Here is a 21,955-nt window from a genome sequence, read left to right on the forward strand (position 1 = left end):
CACACTCATTAAATCATCAGACACGACGCGGGACTCATACGCCGTCACTTTATTAATCGATCACACACACTCATTAAATCATCAGACGCGACGCGGGACTCATACGCCGACACTTTATTAATCGCTCACACACACTCATTAAATCATCAGACGCGACGTGGGACTCATACGCCGTCACTTTATTAATCGCTCACACACACTCATTAAATCATCAGACGCGACGCGGGACTCACACGCCGTCACTTTATTAATCGCTCACACACACTCATTAAATCATCAGACGCGACGCGGGACTCATACGCCGACACTTTATTAATCGCTCACACACACTCATTAAATCATCAGACGCGACGCGGGACTCATACGCCGACACTTTATTAATCGCTCACACACACTCATTAAATCATCAGACACGACGCGGGACTCATACGCCGTCACTTTATTAATCGATCACACACACTCATTAAATCATCAGACGCGACGCGGGACTCATACGCCGACACTTTATTAATCGCTCACACACACTCATTAAATCATCAGACGCGACGTGGGACTCATACGCCGTCACTTTATTAATCGCTCACACACACTCATTAAATCATCAGACGCGACGCGGGACTCACACGCCGTCACTTTATTAATCGCTCACACACACTCATTAAATCATCAGACGCGACGCGGGACTCATACGCTGACACTTTATTAATCGCTCACACACACTCATTAAATCATCAGACGCGACGCGGGACTCATACGCCGACACTTTATTAATCGCTCACACACACTCATTAAATCATCAGACGCGACGCGGGACTCATACGCCGACACTTTATTAATCGCTCACACACACTCATTAAATCATCAGACGCGACGCGGGACTCATACGCCGACACTTTATTAATCGATCACACACACTCATTAAATCATCAGACGCGACGCGGGACTCACACGCCGACACTTTATTAATCGATCACACACACTCATTAAATCATCAGACGCGACGCGGGACTCACACGCCGACACTTTATTAATCGCTCACACACACTCATTAAATCATCAGACGCGACGCGGGACTCATACGCCGACACTTTATTAATCGCTCACACACACTCATTAAATCATCAGACACGACGCGGGACTCATACGCCGTCACTTTATTAATCGATCACACACACTCATTAAATCATCAGACGCGACGCGGGACTCATACGCCGACACTTTATTAATCGATCACACACACTCATTAAATCATCAGACGCGACGCGGGACTCATACGCCGACACTTTATTAATCGCTCACACACACTCATTAAATCATCAGACGCGACGCGGGACTCACACGCCGACACTTTATTAATCGCTCACACACACTCATTAAATCATCAGACGCGACGCGGGACTCATACACCAACACTTTATTAATCGCTCACACACACTCATTAAATCATCAGACGCGACGCGGGACTCATACGCCGACACTTTATTAATCGCTCACACACACTCATTAAATCATCAGACGCGATGCGGGACTCATACACCGACACTTTATTAATCGATTACACACACTCATTAAATCATCAGACGCGACGCGGGACTCATACACCGACACTTTATTAATCGATTACACACACTCATTAAATCATCAGACGCGACGCCGGACTCATACGCCGTCACTTTATTAATCGATCACACACACTCATTAAATCATCAGACACGACGCGGGACTCATACACTGACACTTTATTAATCGCTCACACACACTCATTAAATCATCAGACGCGACGCGGGACTCATACACCGTCACTTTATTAATCGCTCACACACACTCATTAAATCATCAGACGCGACGCGGGACTCATACGCCGTCACTTTATTAATCGCTCACACACACTCATTAAATCATCAGACGCGACGCGGGACTCATACGCCGACACTTTATTAATCGCTCACACACACTCATTAAATCATCAGACGCGACGCGGGACTCATACGCCGACACTTTATTAATCGCTCACACACACTCATTAAATCATCAGACGCGACGCGGGACTCACACGCCGTCACTTTATTAATCGCTCACACACACTCATTAAATCATCAGACGCGACGCGGGACTCACACGCCGTCACTTTATTAATCGCTCACACACACTCATTAAATCATCAGACGCGACGCGGGACTCACACGCCGACACTTTATTAATCGCTCACACACACTCATTAAATCATCAGACGCGACGCGGGACTCACACGCCGACACTTTATTAATCGATCACACACACTCATTAAATCATCAGACGCGACGCGGGACTCATACGCCGTCACTTTATTAATCGCTCACACACACTCATTAAATCATCAGACGCGACGCGGGACTCATACGCCGACACTTTATTAATCGCTCACACACACTCATTAAATCATCAGACGCGACGCGGGACTCATACGCTGACACTTTATTAATCGCTCACACACACTCATTAAATCATCTGACCCGACGCGGGACTCATACGCCGACACTTTATTAATCGCTCACACACACTCATTAAATCATCAGACGCGACGCGGGACTCATACGCCGACACTTTATTAATCGATCACACACACTCATTAAATCATCAGACGCGACGCGGGACTCATACGCCGACACTTTATTAATCGCTCACACACACTCATTAAATCATCAGACACGACGCGGGACTCATACGCCAACACTTTATTAATCGCTCACACACACTCATTAAATCATCAGACGCGACGCGGGACTCATACGCCGACACTTTATTAATCGCTCACACACACTCATTAAATCATCAGACGCGACGCGGGACTCATACGCCGACACTTTATTAATCGCTCACACACACTCATTAAATCATCAGACGCGACGCGGGACTCATACGCCGTCACTTTATTAATCGCTCACACACACTCATTAAATCATCAGACGCGACGCGGGACTCATACGCCGACACTTTATTAATCGCTCACACACACTCATTAAATCATCAGACGCGACGCGGGACTCATACGCCGACACTTTATTAATCGCTCACACACACTCATTAAATCATCAGACGCGACGCGGGACTCATACGCCGACACTTTATTAATCGCTCACACACACTCATTAAATCATCAGACACGACGCGGGACTCATACGCCGTCACTTTATTAATCGATCACACACACTCATTAAATCATCAGACGCGACGCGGGACTCATACGCCGACACTTTATTAATCGCTCACACACACTCATTAAATCATCAGACGCGACGTGGGACTCATACGCCGTCACTTTATTAATCGCTCACACACACTCATTAAATCATCAGACGCGACGCGGGACTCATACGCCGACACTTTATTAATCGCTCACACACACTCATTAAATCATCAGACACGACGCGGGACTCATACACCGACACTTTATTAATCGCTCACACACACTCATTAAATCATCAGACGCGACGCGGGACTCATACGCCGACACTTTATTAATCGCTCACACACACTCATTAAATCATCAGACGCGACGCGGGACTCATACGCCGTCACTTTATTAATCGCTCACACACACTCATTAAATCATCAGACGCGACGCGGGACTCACACGCCGACACTTTATTAATCGCTCACACACACTCATTAAATCATCAGACGCGACGCGGGACTCATACGCCGACACTTTATTAATCGCTCACACACACTCATTAAATCATCAGACGCGACGCGGGACTCATACACCGACACTTTATTAATCGCTCACACACACTCATTAAATCATCAGACGCGACGCGGGACTCATACGCCGTCACTTTATTAATCGCTCACACACACTCATTAAATCATCAGACGCGACGCGGGACTCATACGCCGACACTTTATTAATCGCTCACACACACTCATTAAATCATCAGACGCGACGCGGGACTCATACGCCGACACTTTATTAATCGCTCACACACACTCATTAAATCATCAGACGCGACGCGGGACTCACACGCCGTCACTTTATTAATCGCTCACACACACTCATTAAATCATCAGACGCGACGCGGGACTCACACGCCATCACTTTATTAATCGCTCACACACACTCATTAAATCATCAGACGCGACGCGGGACTCACACGCCGACACTTTATTAATCGCTCACACACACTCATTAAATCATCAGACGCGACGCGGGACTCACACGCCGACACTTTATTAATCGCTCACACACACTCATTAAATCATCAGACGCGACGCGGGACTCATACGCCGACACTTTATTAATCGCTCACACACACTCATTAAATCATCAGACGCGACGCGGGACTCATACACCAACACTTTATTAATCGCTCACACACACTCATTAAATCATCAGACGCGACGCGGGACTCATACACTAACACTTTATTAATCGCTCACACACACTCATTAAATCATCAGACGCGACGCGGGACTCACACGCCGACACTTTATTAATCGATCACACACACTCATTAAATCATCAGACGCGACGCGGGACTCATACGCCGACACTTTATTAATCGCTCACACACACTCATTAAATCATCAGACGCGACGCGGGACTCATACGCCGACACTTTATTAATCGCTCACACACACTCATTAAATCATCAGACGCGACGCGGGACTCATACACCGTCACTTTATTAATCGCTCACACACACTCATTAAATCATCAGACGCGACGCGGGACTCATACGCCGACACTTTATTAATCGCTCACACACACTCATTAAATCATCAGACACGACGCGGGACTCACACGCCGACACTTTATTAATCGATCACACACACTCATTAAATCATCAGACGCGACGCGGGACTCACACGCCAACACTTTATTAATCGCTCACACACACTCATTAAATCATCAGACGCGACGCGGGACTCATACGCCGACACTTTATTAATCGATCACACACACTCATTAAATCATCAGACGCGACGCGGGACTCATACACCGTCACTTTATTAATTGATCACACACACTCATTAAATCATCAGACGCGACGCGGGACTCATACGCCGACACTTTATTAATCGCTCACACACACTCATTAAATCATCAGACACGACGCGGGACTCACACGCCGACACTTTATTAATCGCTCACACACACTCATTAAATCATCAGACGCGACGTGGGACTCATACGCCGTCACTTTATTAATCGCTCACACACACTCATTAAATCATCAGACGCGACGTGGGACTCATACGCCGTCACTTTATTAATCGCTCACACACACTCATTAAATCATCAGACGCGATGCGGGACTCACACGCCGACACTTTATTAATCGCTCACACACACTCATTAAATCATCAGACGCGACGCGGGACTCACACGCCGTCACTTTATTAATCGCTCACACACACTCATTAAATCATCAGACGCGACGCGGGACTCACACGCCGTCACTTTATTAATCGCTCACACACACTCATTAAATCATCAGACGCGACGCGGGACTCATACGCCGACACTTTATTAATCGATCACACACACTCATTAAATCATCAGACACGACGCGGGACTCATACTACGACACTTTATTAATCGATCACACACACTCATTAAATCATCAGACGCGGGACTCATACGCCGACACTTTATTAATCGCTCACACACACTCATTAAATCATCAGACGCGATGCGGGACTCACACGCCGACACTTTATTAATCGCTCACACACACTCATTAAATCATCAGACACGACGCGGGACTCACACGCCGACACTTTATTAATCGATCACACACACTCATTAAATCATCAGACGCGATGCGGGACTCATACGCCGACACTTTATTAATCGCTCACACACACTCATTAAATCATCAGACGCGATGCGGGACTCACACGCCGACACTTTATTAATCGCTCACACACACTCATTAAATCATCAGACGCGACGCGGGACTCACACGCCGTCACTTTATTAATCGCTCACACACACTCATTAAATCATCAGACGCGACGCGGGACTCACACGCCGTCACTTTATTAATCGCTCACACACACTCATTAAATCATCAGACGCGACGCGGGACTCATACGCCGACACTTTATTAATCGATCACACACACTCATTAAATCATCAGACACGACGCGGGACTCATACTACGACACTTTATTAATCGATCACACACACTCATTAAATCATCAGACGCGACGCGGGACTCATACACCGACACTTTATTAATCGCTCACACACACTCATTAAATCATCAGACGCGACGCGGGACTCATACGCCAACACTTTATTAATCGCTCACACACACTCATTAAATCATCAGACGCGACGCGGGACTCATACACCAACACTTTATTAATCGCTCACACACACTCATTAAATCATCAGACGCGACGCGGGACTCATACACCAACACTTTATTAATCGCTCACACACACTCATTAAATCATCAGACGCGACGCGGGACTCATACGCTGACACTTTATTAATCGCTCACACACACTCATTAAATCATCAGACGCGACGCGGGACTCATACGCCGACACTTTATTAATCGCTCACACACACTCATTAAATCATCAGACCCGACGCGGGACTCATACGCCGACACTTTATTAATCGCTCACACACACTCATTAAATCATCAGACGCGACGCGGGACTCACACGCCGTCACTTTATTAATCGCTCACACACACTCATTAAATCATCAGACGCGACGCGGGACTCATACGCCGTCACTTTATTAATCGCTCACACACACTCATTAAATCATCAGACCCGACGCGGGACTCATACGCCGACACTTTATTAATCGCTCACACACACTCATTAAATCATCAGACGCGACGCGGGACTCATACACCAACACTTTATTAATCGCTCACACACACTCATTAAATCATCAGACCCGACGCGGGACTCATACGCCGACACTTTATTAATCGCTCACACACACTCATTAAATCATCAGACGCGACGCGGGACTCATACGCCGTCACTTTATTAATCGCTCACACACACTCATTAAATCATCAGACCCGACGCGGGACTCATACGCCGACACTTTATTAATCGCTCACACACACTCATTAAATCATCAGACGCGACGCGGGACTCATACACCAACACTTTATTAATCGCTCACACACACTCATTAAATCATCAGACCCGACGCGGGACTCATACGCCGACACTTTATTAATCGCTCACACACACTCATTAAATCATCAGACGCGACGCGGGACTCATACGCCGACACTTTATTAATCGCTCACACACACTCATTAAATCATCTGACCCGACGCGGGACTCATACGCCGACACTTTATTAATCGCTCACACACACTCATTAAATCATCAGACGCGACGCGGGACTCATACGCCGACACTTTATTAATCGCTCACACACACTCATTAAATCATCAGACGCGACGCGGGACTCATACGCTGACACTTTATTAATCGCTCACACACACTCATTAAATCATCAGACGCGACGCGGGACTCATACGCCGACACTTTATTAATCGATCACACACACTCATTAAATCATCAGACGCGACGCGGGACTCATACGCCGACACTTTATTAATCGCTCACACACACTCATTAAATCATCAGACGCGACGCGGGACTCATACGCCGACACTTTATTAATCGCTCACACACACTCATTAAATCATCAGACGCGACGCGGGACTCATACGCCGACACTTTATTAATCGCTCACACACACTCATTAAATCATCAGACGCGACGCGGGACTCATACGCCGACACTTTATTAATCGCTCACACACACTCATTAAATCATCAGACACGACGCGGGACTCATACGCCGTCACTTTATTAATCGATCACACACACTCATTAAATCATCAGACGCGACGCGGGACTCATACGCCGACACTTTATTAATCGCTCACACACACTCATTAAATCATCAGACGCGACGTGGGACTCATACGCCGTCACTTTATTAATCGCTCACACACACTCATTAAATCATCAGACGCGACGCGGGACTCATACGCCGACACTTTATTAATCGCTCACACACACTCATTAAATCATCAGACGCGACGCGGGACTCATACACCGACACTTTATTAATCGATCACACACACTCATTAAATCATCAGACGCGACGCGGGACTCATACGCCGACACTTTATTAATCGCTCACACACACTCATTAAATCATCAGACGCGACGCGGGACTCATACGCCGACACTTTATTAATCGCTCACACACACTCATTAAATCATCAGACGCGACGCGGGACTCATACACCGACACTTTATTAATCGATCACACACACTCATTAAATCATCAGACGCGACGCGGGACTCACACGCCGACACTTTATTAATCGATCACACACACTCATTAAATCATCAGACGCGACGCGGGACTCACACGCCGACACTTTATTAATCGCTCACACACACTCATTAAATCATCAGACGCGACGCGGGACTCATACGCCGACACTTTATTAATCGCTCACACACACTCATTAAATCATCAGACACGACGCGGGACTCATACGCCGTCACTTTATTAATCGATCACACACACTCATTAAATCATCAGACGCGACGCGGGACTCATACGCCGACACTTTATTAATCGCTCACACACACTCATTAAATCATCAGACGCGACGCGGGACTCATACGCCGACACTTTATTAATCGCTCACACACACTCATTAAATCATCAGACGCGACGCGGGACTCATACGCCGACACTTTATTAATCGATCACACACACTCATTAAATCATCAGACGCGACGCGGGACTCATACGCCGACACTTTATTAATCGATCACACACACTCATTAAATCATCAGACGCGACGCGGGACTCATACGCCGACACTTTATTAATCGCTCACACACACTCATTAAATCATCAGACGCGACGCGGGACTCATACACCGACACTTTATTAATCGATTACACACACTCATTAAATCATCAGACGCGACGCGGGACTCATACACCGACACTTTATTAATCGATTACACACACTCATTAAATCATCAGACGCGACGCCGGACTCATACGCCGTCACTTTATTAATCGATCACACACACTCATTAAATCATCAGACACGACGCGGGACTCATACACCGACACTTTATTAATCGCTCACACACACTCATTAAATCATCAGACGCGACGCGGGACTCATACGCCGTCACTTTATTAATCGCTCACACACACTCATTAAATCATCAGACGCGACGCGGGACTCATACGCCGACACTTTATTAATCGCTCACACACACTCATTAAATCATCAGACGCGACGCGGGACTCATACGCCGACACTTTATTAATCGCTCACACACACTCATTAAATCATCAGACGCGACGCGGGACTCACACGCCGTCACTTTATTAATCGCTCACACACACTCATTAAATCATCAGACGCGACGCGGGACTCACACGCCATCACTTTATTAATCGCTCACACACACTCATTAAATCATCAGACGCGACGCGGGACTCACACGCCGACACTTTATTAATCGCTCACACACACTCATTAAATCATCAGACGCGACGCGGGACTCACACGCCGACACTTTATTAATCGCTCACACACACTCATTAAATCATCAGACGCGACGCGGGACTCATACGCCGACACTTTATTAATCGCTCACACACACTCATTAAATCATCAGACGCGACGCGGGACTCATACACCAACACTTTATTAATCGCTCACACACACTCATTAAATCATCAGACGCGACGCGGGACTCATACACTAACACTTTATTAATCGCTCACACACACTCATTAAATCATCAGACGCGACGCGGGACTCACACGCCGACACTTTATTAATCGATCACACACACTCATTAAATCATCAGACGCGACGCGGGACTCATACGCCGACACTTTATTAATCGCTCACACACACTCATTAAATCATCAGACGCGACGCGGGACTCATACGCCGACACTTTATTAATCGCTCACACACACTCATTAAATCATCAGACGCGACGCGGGACTCATACACCGTCACTTTATTAATCGCTCACACACACTCATTAAATCATCAGACGCGACGCGGGACTCATACGCCGACACTTTATTAATCGCTCACACACACTCATTAAATCATCAGACACGACGCGGGACTCACACGCCGACACTTTATTAATCGATCACACACACTCATTAAATCATCAGACGCGACGCGGGACTCACACGCCAACACTTTATTAATCGCTCACACACACTCATTAAATCATCAGACGCGACGCGGGACTCATACGCCGACACTTTATTAATCGATCACACACACTCATTAAATCATCAGACGCGACGCGGGACTCATACACCGTCACTTTATTAATTGATCACACACACTCATTAAATCATCAGACGCGACGCGGGACTCATACGCCGACACTTTATTAATCGCTCACACACACTCATTAAATCATCAGACACGACGCGGGACTCACACGCCGACACTTTATTAATCGCTCACACACACTCATTAAATCATCAGACGCGACGTGGGACTCATACGCCGTCACTTTATTAATCGCTCACACACACTCATTAAATCATCAGACGCGACGTGGGACTCATACGCCGTCACTTTATTAATCGCTCACACACACTCATTAAATCATCAGACGCGATGCGGGACTCACACGCCGACACTTTATTAATCGCTCACACACACTCATTAAATCATCAGACGCGACGCGGGACTCACACGCCGTCACTTTATTAATCGCTCACACACACTCATTAAATCATCAGACGCGACGCGGGACTCACACGCCGTCACTTTATTAATCGCTCACACACACTCATTAAATCATCAGACGCGACGCGGGACTCATACGCCGACACTTTATTAATCGATCACACACACTCATTAAATCATCAGACACGACGCGGGACTCATACTACGACACTTTATTAATCGATCACACACACTCATTAAATCATCAGACGCGGGACTCATACGCCGACACTTTATTAATCGCTCACACACACTCATTAAATCATCAGACGCGATGCGGGACTCACACGCCGACACTTTATTAATCGCTCACACACACTCATTAAATCATCAGACACGACGCGGGACTCACACGCCGACACTTTATTAATCGATCACACACACTCATTAAATCATCAGACGCGATGCGGGACTCATACGCCGACACTTTATTAATCGCTCACACACACTCATTAAATCATCAGACGCGATGCGGGACTCACACGCCGACACTTTATTAATCGCTCACACACACTCATTAAATCATCAGACGCGACGCGGGACTCACACGCCGTCACTTTATTAATCGCTCACACACACTCATTAAATCATCAGACGCGACGCGGGACTCACACGCCGTCACTTTATTAATCGCTCACACACACTCATTAAATCATCAGACGCGACGCGGGACTCATACGCCGACACTTTATTAATCGATCACACACACTCATTAAATCATCAGACACGACGCGGGACTCATACTACGACACTTTATTAATCGATCACACACACTCATTAAATCATCAGACGCGGGACTCATACGCCGACACTTTATTAATCGCTCACACACACTCATTAAATCATCAGACACGACGCGGGACTCACACGCCAACACTTTATTAATCGCTCACACACACTCATTAAATCATCAGACGCGACGCAGGACTCATACACCGTCACTTTATTAATCGATCACACACACTCATTAAATCATCAGACGCGACGCGGGACTCACACGCCGACACTTTATTAATCGCTCACACACACTCATTAAATCATCAGACGCGACGCGGGACTCATACGCCGACACTTTATTAATCGCTCACACACACTCATTAAATCATCAGACGCGACGCGGGACTCACACGCCGACACTTTATTAATCGCTCACACACACTCATTAAATCATCAGACGCGACGCGGGACTCATACGCCGACACTTTATTAATCGATCACACACACTCATTAAATCATCAGACGCGACGCGGGACTCATACACCAACACTTTATTAATCGCTCACACACACTCATTAAATCATCAGACGCGACGCGGGACTCATACGCCGACACTTTATTAATCGCTCACACACACTCATTAAATCATCAGACGCGACGCGGGACTCATACGCCGACACTTTATTAATCGCTCACACACACTCATTAAATCATCAGACGCGACGCGGGACTCATACGCCGACACTTTATTAATCGCTCACACACACTCATTAAATCATCAGACGCGACGCGGGACTCATACACCAACACTTTATTAATCGCTCACACACACTCATTAAATCATCAGACGCGACGCGGGACTCATACACCAACACTTTATTAATCGCTCACACACACTCATTAAATCATCAGACGCGACGCGGGACTCACACGCCGACACTTTATTAATCGCTCACACACACTCATTAAATCATCAGACGCGACGCGGGACTCACACGCCGACACTTTATTAATCGCTCACACACACTCATTAAATCATCAGACGCGACGCGGGACTCACACGCCGACACTTTATTAATCGCTCACACACACTCATTAAATCATCAGACGCGACGCGGGACTCATACACCGACACTTTATTAATCGCTCACACACACTCATTAAATCATCAGACGCGACGCGGGACTCATACGCCGTCACTTTATTAATCGCTCACACACACTCATTAAATCATCAGACGCGACGCGGGACTCACACGCCGACACTTTATTAATCGCTCACACACACTCATTAAATCATCAGACGCGACGCGGGACTCATACGCCGACACTTTATTAATCGCTCACACACACTCATTAAATCATCAGACGCGACGCGGGACTCATACGCCGTCACTTTATTAATCGCTCACACACACTCATTAAATCATCAGACGCGACGCGGGACTCACACGCCGTCACTTTATTAATCGCTCACACACACTCATTAAATCATCAGACGCGACGCGGGACTCACACGCCGACACTTTATTAATCGCTCACACACACTCATTAAATCATCAGACGCGACGCGGGACTCATACGCCGACACTTTATTAATCGCTCACACACACTCATTAAATCATCAGACGCGACGCGGGACTCATACGCCGTCACTTTATTAATCGCTCACACACACTCATTAAATCATCAGACGCGACGCGGGACTCACACGCCGTCACTTTATTAATCGCTCACACACACTCATTAAATCATCAGACGCGACGCGGGACTCACACGCCGTCACTTTATTAATCGCTCACACACACTCATTAAATCATCAGACGCGACGTGGGACTCATACGCCGTCACTTTATTAATCGCTCACACACACTCATTAAATCATCAGACGCGACGCGGGACTCACACGCCGACACTTTATTAATCGCTCACACACACTCATTAAATCATCAGACGCGACGCGGGACTCACACGCCGTCACTTTATTAATCGCTCACACACACTCATTAAATCATCAGACGCGACGCGGGACTCACACACCGACACTTTATTAATCGATCACACACACTCATTAAATCATCAGACGCGACGCGGGACTCATACGCCGACACTTTATTAATCGCTCACACACACTCATTAAATCATCAGACGCGACGCGGGACTCACACGCCGTCACTTTATTAATCGCTCACACACACTCATTAAATCATCAGACGCGACGCGGGACTCACACACCGACACTTTATTAATCGCTCACACACACTCATTAAATCATCAGACGCGACGCGGGACTCATACGCCGACACTTTATTAATCGATCACACACACTCATTAAATCATCAGACGCGACGCGGGACTCACACGCCGTCACTTTATTAATCGATCACACACACTCATTAAATCATCAGACGCGACGCGGGACTCACACGCCGACACTTTATTAATCGCTCACACACACTCATTAAATCATCAGACACGACGCGGGACTCATACTACGACACTTTATTAATCGATCACACACACTCATTAAATCATCAGACGCGGGACTCACACACCGACACTTTATTAATCGATCACACACACTCATTAAATCATCAGACGTGACGCGGGACTCATACGCCGTCACTTTATTAATCGCTCACACACACTCATTAAATCATCAGACGCGACGCGGGACTCATACGCCGTCACTTTATTAATCGCTCACACACACTCATTAAATCATCAGACGCGACGCGGGACTCACACACCGACACTTTATTAATCGCTCACACACACTCATTAAATCATCAGACGCGACGCGGGACTCACACACCGACACTTTATTAATCGATCACACACACTCATTAAATCATCAGACGCGGGACTCACACACCGACACTTTATTAATCGCTCACACACACTCATTAAATCATCAGACGCGACGCGGGACTCATACGCCGACACTTTATTAATCGATCACACACACTCATTAAATCATCAGACGCGGGACTCACACACCGACACTTTATTAATCGCTCACACACACTCATTAAATCATCAGACGCGACGCGGGACTCATACTACGACACTTTATTAATCGATCACACACACTCATTAAATCATCAGACGCGGGACTCACACACCGACACTTTATTAATCGCTCACACACACTCATTAAATCATCAGACGCGACGCGGGACTCACACGCCAACACTTTATTAATCGCTCACACACACTCATTAAATCATCAGACGCGGGACTCACACGCCGTCACTTTATTAATCGCTCACACACACTCATTAAATCATCAGACGCGACGCGGGACTCACACGCCAACACTTTATTAATCGCTCACACACACTCATTAAATCATCAGACGCGACGCGGGACTCACACGCCGTCACTTTATTAATCGCTCACACACACTCATTAAATCATCAGACGCGACGCGGGACTCACACGCCGACACTTTATTAATCGATCACACACACTCATTAAATCATCAGACGCGACGCGGGACTCACACACCGACACTTTATTAATCGATCACACACACTCATTAAATCATCAGACGCGGGACTCACACACCGACACTTTATTAATCGCTCACACACACTCATTAAATCATCAGACGCGACGCGGGACTCACACGCCAACACTTTATTAATCGCTCACACACACTCATTAAATCATCAGACGCGACGCGGGACTCACACGCCGTCACTTTATTAATCGCTCACACACACTCATTAAATCATCAGACGCGACGCGGGACTCATACGCCGACACTTTATTAATCGATCACACACACTCATTAAATCATCAGACGCGGGACTCACACACCGACACTTTATTAATCGCTCACACACACTCATTAAATCATCAGACGCGACGCGGGACTCATACTACGACACTTTATTAATCGATCACACACACTCATTAAATCATCAGACGCGGGACTCACACACCGACACTTTATTAATCGCTCACACACACTCATTAAATCATCAGACGCGACGCGGGACTCACACGCCATCACTTTATTAATCGCTCACACACACTCATTAAATCATCAGACGCGACGCGGGACTCACACGCCAACACTTTATTAATCGCTCACACACACTCATTAAATCATCAGACGCGACGCGGGACTCACACGCCGTCACTTTATTAATCGCTCACACACACTCATTAAATCATCAGACGCGACGCGGGACTCACACGCCGACACTTTATTAATCGATCACACACACTCATTAAATCATCAGACGCGACGCGGGACTCACACACCGACACTTTATTAATCGATCACACACACTCATTAAATCATCAGACGCGGGACTCACACACCGACACTTTATTAATCGCTCACACACACTCATTAAATCATCAGACGCGACGCGGGACTCACACACCGACACTTTATTAATCGATCACACACACTCATTAAATCATCAGACGCGGGACTCACACACCGACACTTTATTAATCGCTCACACACACTCATTAAATCATCAGACGCGACGCGGGACTCACACACCGACACTTTATTAATCGCTCACACACACTCATTAAATCATCAGACGCGACGCGGGACTCACACGCCGACACTTTATTAATCGATCACACACACTCATTAAATCATCAGACGCGACGCGGGACTCACACACCGACACTTTATTAATCGATCACACACACTCATTAAATCATCAGACGCGGGACTCACACGCCGTCACTTTATTAATCGATCACACACACTCATTAAATCATCAGACGCGACGCGGGACTCATACACCGACACTTTATTAATCGCTCACACACACTCATTAAATCATCAGACGCGACGCGGGACTCACACGCCGTCACTTTATTAATCGATCACACACACTCATTAAATCATCAGACGCGGGACTCACACACCGACACTTTATTAATCGCTCACACACACTCATTAAATCATCAGACGCGACGCGGGACTCATACACCGACACTTTATTAATCGCTCACACACACTCATTAAATCATCAGACGCGACGCGGGACTCACACGCCGTCACTTTATTAATCGATCACACACACTCATTAAATCATCAGACGCGGGACTCACACACCGACACTTTATTAATCGATCACACACACTCATTAAATCATCAGACGCGACGCGGGACTCACACGCCGTCACTTTATTAATCGCTCACACACACTCATTAAATCATCAGACGCGACGCGGGACTCACACGCCGTCACTTTATTAATCGATCACACACACTCATTAAATCATCAGACGCGGGACTCACACACCGACACTTTATTAATCGCTCACACACACTCATTAAATCATCAGACGCGACGCGGGACTCATACTACGACACTTTATTAATCGCTCACACACACTCATTAAATCATCAGACGCGACGCGGGACTCATACGCCGACACTTTATTAATCGCTCACACACACTCATTAAATCATCAGACACGAAGCGGGACTCACACGCCAACACTTTATTAATCGCTCACACACACTCATTAAATCATCAGACGCGACGCGGGACTCACACACCGACACTTTATTAATCGCTCACACACACTCATTAAATCATCAGACGCGACGCGGGACTCATACGCCGTCACTTTATTAATCGCTCACACACACTCATTAAATCATCAGACGCGACGCGGGACTCATACTACGACACTTTATTAATCGCTCACACACACTCATTAAATCATCAGACGCGACGCGGGACTCACACACCGACACTTTATTAATTGATCACACACACCGTAAAACATTCCGCTGATCGGAGGCACACATTCACACGCAGAAGTAAAAATAAATGTGCAGCTGCAACACAAAGCTAATGTTGGTCTCAGTCATTTCTCATGGGGTCAGTTCGGGGTCAGAGCGGAGGCCGAAGGTCAGGGGTCAGAGCGGAGGTCAAAGGTCAGCTGAGTTTGCTGCTGCGGCCGTGGATGCTGTCCTGAAGTCCGTCTTCTACGGTCTTAATGTCGTCCAGGTCGTCTTTAATGACACTGATCAGGTGACTCAAGCCCTCCTGCTGATGCTTCAGGTGCTGAGGACACACACAAACACACACACTGATCAGGTGACTCAAGCCCTCCTGCTGATGCTTCAGGTGCTGAGGACACACACAAACACACACACTGATCAGGTGACTCAAGCCCTCCTGCTGATGCTTCAGGTGCTGAGGACACACACAAACACACACACACTGATCAGATGACTCAAGCCCTCCTGCTGATGCTTCAGGTGCTGAGGACACACACAAACACACACACTGATCAGGTGACTCAAGCCCTCCTGCTGATGCTTCAGGTGCTGAGGACACACACAAACACACACACACTGATCAGATGACTCAAACCCTCCTGCTGATGCTTCAGGTGCTGAGGACACACACACACACACACACACACTGATCAGATGACTCAAACCCTCCTGCTGATGCTTCAGGTGCTGAGGACACACACAAACACACACACTGATCAGGTGACTCAAGCCCTCCTGCTGATGCTTCAGGTGCTGAGGACACACACACACACACACACACACTGATCAGATGACTCAAACCCTCCTGCTGATGCTTCAGGTGCTGAGGACACACACAAACACACACACACTGATCAGGTGACTCAAGCCCTCCTGCTGATGCTTCAGGTGCTGAGGACACACACAAACACACACACACTGATCAGGTGACTCAAGCCCTCCTGCTGATGCTTCAGGTGCTGAGGACACACACAAACACACACACTGATCAGATGACTCAAACCCTCCTGCTGATGCTTCAGGTGCTGAGGACACACACACACACACACACACACTGATCAGATGACTCAAACCCTCCTGCTGATGCTTCAGGTGCTGAGGACACACACAAACACACACACTGATCAGATGACTCAAGCCCTCCTGCTGATGCTCCAGGTGCTGAGGACACACACACACACACACACACTGATCAGATGACTCAAGCCCTCCTGCTGATGCTCCAGGTGCTGAGGACACACACACACACACACACACACACACACACACACACAGATCAGATGACTCAAACCCTCCTGCTGATGCTTCAGGTGCTGAGGACACACACACTAACACACACACACACACACACACACACACACACACAGATCAGGTGACTCAAGCCCTCCTGCTGATGCTTCAGGTGCTGAGGACACACACACTAACACACACACACACACACACACACACACAGATCAGGTGACTCAAGCCCTCCTGCTGATGCTTCAGGTGCTGAGGACACACACACACACACACACACACACACTGATCAGATGACTCAAACCCTCCTGCTGATGCTTCAGGTGCTGAGGACACACACACTGATCAGATGACTCAAGCCCTCCTGCTGATGCTTCAGGTGCTGAGGACACACACACTAACACACACACACACACACACACACACACACACAGATCAGGTGACTCAAGCCCTCCTGCTGATGCTTCAGGTGCTGAGGACACACACACACACACACACACACACACACACTGATCAGATGACTCAAACCCTCCTGCTGATGCTTCAGGTGCTGAGGACACACACACTAACACACACACACACACACACACACACACACACACAGATCAGGTGACTCAAACCCTCCTGCTGATGCTCCAGGTGCTGAGGACACACACACACACACACACACGGCTCTGGTTCTTGCCTGTTTGATTTCTCTCAGCAGGTCGGCATCAACACGGTAACGCTCCTCTGAACGAACGGCTCCAAAATGATTCTGCATCCGAATCTGAGACATGAGTTCATTCAGTCGCCCCTGAAACACACAACAAACACACACACGCACACAAACGCACACACAAATTAAACGCACATTTTGAAATGTATCAGTTCCGTATGAGGGAAAAAATGAGAAAAGCGCAAGATCACTTGACTGAGATGCTCAGAGTGAGTGTGTGTGGCTGAGAGTGAGTGTGTGTGTGTGTGTGGCTGAGAGTGAGTGTGTGTGCACCTTGAACTGTGTGGGAGCGTTGAGGTCTGATTGGATGGTTTCCAGCTGAACTCTCAGGTGCTCCTCATCCAGCTGAATGGCGTAACCGCTCTTCCTCTGAACTTCCTGTTTAATCAGCACCTAAAACAAGAGAGAGCGAGAGGGTCTGTGTGTGAGAGTGAGTGTGAGAGTGAGTGTGAGTGAGTGTGAGAGTGAGTGAGTGTGAGTGAGTGAGTGAGTGTGAGCGAGTGAGTGAGTGTGAGAGTGAGTGAGTGTGAGAGTGAGTGAGTGTGAGTGAGTGAGTGTGAGCGAGTGAGTGAGTGTGAGAGTGAGTGAGTGTGAGTGAGTGAGTGTGAGCGTGAGTGAGTGAGTGAGTGAGTGTGAGTGAGAGAGTGAGAGTGTGAGTGAGTGTGAGTGAGTGTGAGAGTGAGTGAGTGAGTGACTGAGTGAGTGAGTGTGAGTGAGCGTGAGAGTGAGTGTGAGCGTGAGTGAGTGAGTGTGGGTGTGGGTGGGTGAGTGAGTGAGTGAGTGAGTGAGTGAGTGAGTGAGTGAGTGAGTGTGAGTGAGAGAGTGAGTGAGTGAGTGTGTGAGTGAGTGAGTGAGAGAGTGTGAGAGTGTGAGTGAGTGAGTGAGTGAGTGAGTGTGTGAGAGAGTGTGTGAGCGTGAGTGAGTGAGTGTGAGTGAGAGAGTGAGTGAGTGTGTGAGAGAGTGTGTGAGTGTGTGAGTGAGTGAGTAAGTGAGTGTGAGTGTGGGTGAGTGAGTGTGAGAGTGAGTGAGTGAGTGAGTGAGTGAGTGAGTGAGTGAGTGTGAGTGAGAGAGTGAGTGAGTGAGTGAGTGAGTGTGAGTGAGTGTGAGCGTGAGTGAGTGTGAGCGTGAGTGAGTGTGAGCGTGAGTGAGTGAGTGAGTGAGTGAGTGAGTGAGTGAGTGAGTGTGAGTGAGAGAGTGAGTGAGTGTGTGAGAGAGTGTGAGAGTGTGAGTGAGTGAGTGTGTGAGAGAGTGTGTGAGCGTGAGTGAGTGAGTGTGTGAGTGAGTGTGTGAGTGAGTGTGAGTGAGTGAGTGAGTGAGTGAGTGAGAGCGTGAGTGAGTGTGAGCGTGAGTGAGTGAGTGAGAGAGTGAGTGAGTGAGTGAGTGAGTGAGTGAGTGAGTGAGTGAGTGAGTGAGTGAGTGAGTGAGTGAGTGAGTGAGTGAGTGAGTGAGTGTGAGAGTGAGTGAGTGAGTGAGTGTGAGAGTGAGTGAGTGAGTGTGAGAGTGAGTGAGTGAGTGTGAGAGTGAGTGAGTGTGAGTGAGTGAGTGAGTGAGTGTGAGTGAGTGAGTGAGTGTGAGAGTGAGTGAGTGAGTGTGAGAGTGAGTGAGTGAGTGTGAGAGTGAGTGAGTGAGTGTGAGTGAGTGAGTGAGTGAGTGTGAGTGAGTGAGTGTGAGTGAGTGAGTGAGCGTGAGTGAGTGAGCGTGAGTGAGTGAGTGTGAGTGAGTGAGCGTGAGTGAGTGTGTGTGAGTGAGTGAGTGAGCGTGAGTGAGTGTGAGTGAGAGAGAGTGAGTGAGTGAGTGAGTGAGTGAGTGTGTGAGAGAGTGTGTGAGTGTGTGAGAGTGTGTGAGTGTGTGAGTGTGTGAGTGAGTGAGTGAGTGAGTGAGTGAGTGAGTGAGTGAGTGAGTGAGTGAGTGTGAGTGAGTGAGTGAGTGAGTGTGAGTGAGAGAGTGAGTGAGTGTGTGAGAGAGTGTGTGAGTGAGTGAGTGTGTGAGTGAGTGTGAGAGTGAGTGTGTGAGTGAGTGAGAGCGTGAGTGAGTGTGAGCGTGAGTGAGTGAGAGAGTGAGTGAGTGAGTGAGTGAGTGAGTGAGTGAGTGAGTGAGTGAGTGAGTGAGTGTGTGAGAGAGTGTGAGAGTGTGAGTGAGTGAGTGTGTGAGAGAGTGTGTGAGCGTGAGTGAGTGAGTGTGAGTGAGTGAGTGTGAGTGAGTGAGTGTGAGTGAGAGAGTGAGTGTGAGTGTGTGTGAGAGAGTGAGTGTGTGTGAGTGAGTGTGAGAGTGAGTGTGAGAGAGAGAGTGAGTGTGAGAGAGTGAGTGTAAGTGTGTGTGAGTGGGAACGTGAGTGAGTGAGTGAGTGAGTGTGAGTGAGAGAGTGAGTGTGAGAGTGAGTGAGTGTGAGTGAGTGTGAGAGTGAGTGAGTGTGAGTGAGTGAGTGAGTGTGAGTGAGAGAGTGAGTGAGTGAGTGTGTGAGAGAGTGTGTGAGAGAGTGTGTGAGTGTGTGTGAGCGTGAGTGAGTGAGTGTGAGTGAGAGAGTGAGTGTGAGTGTGTGTGAGAGAGTGAGTGTGTGTGAGTGAGTGTGAGAGTGAGTGAGTGAGTGATTGAGTGAGTGAGTGAGTGAGTGTGTGAGAGAGTGTGTGAGAGAGTGTGTGAGTGTGAGTGTGTGTGAGAGTGTGAGTGTGTGTGAGTGAGTGTGAGAGTGAGTGTGAGAGAGAGAGTGAGTGTGAG

General features: G+C 47.8%; 1 protein-coding gene across 1 annotated transcript in view; it reads right to left on the reverse strand.

Annotated features, from left to right (window-relative positions):
• Window positions 1–17,239: 17,239 nt before the first annotated feature.
• Window positions 17,240–21,955, reverse strand: part of nup54 (nucleoporin 54) — a 23,376-nt gene continuing 18,660 nt past the window's right edge. Inside the window, exons 9-11 of the mRNA XM_067424560.1 lie at window positions 19,514–19,633; window positions 19,208–19,318; window positions 17,240–17,566 (exon numbers count right to left, since the gene is read on the reverse strand). Of these exons, the coding sequence (XP_067280661.1) occupies window positions 17,438–17,566; window positions 19,208–19,318; window positions 19,514–19,633 (360 nt within the window). The 3' untranslated portion in view covers window positions 17,240–17,437. The remainder of the gene's footprint in view (window positions 17,567–19,207; window positions 19,319–19,513; window positions 19,634–21,955) is intronic.

The sequence above is a fragment of the Pseudorasbora parva genome, chromosome 18 (genome assembly GCF_024679245.1).
Source record: "Pseudorasbora parva isolate DD20220531a chromosome 18, ASM2467924v1, whole genome shotgun sequence".
NCBI classification, from domain to species: Eukaryota; Metazoa; Chordata; class Actinopteri; order Cypriniformes; family Gobionidae; genus Pseudorasbora; species Pseudorasbora parva.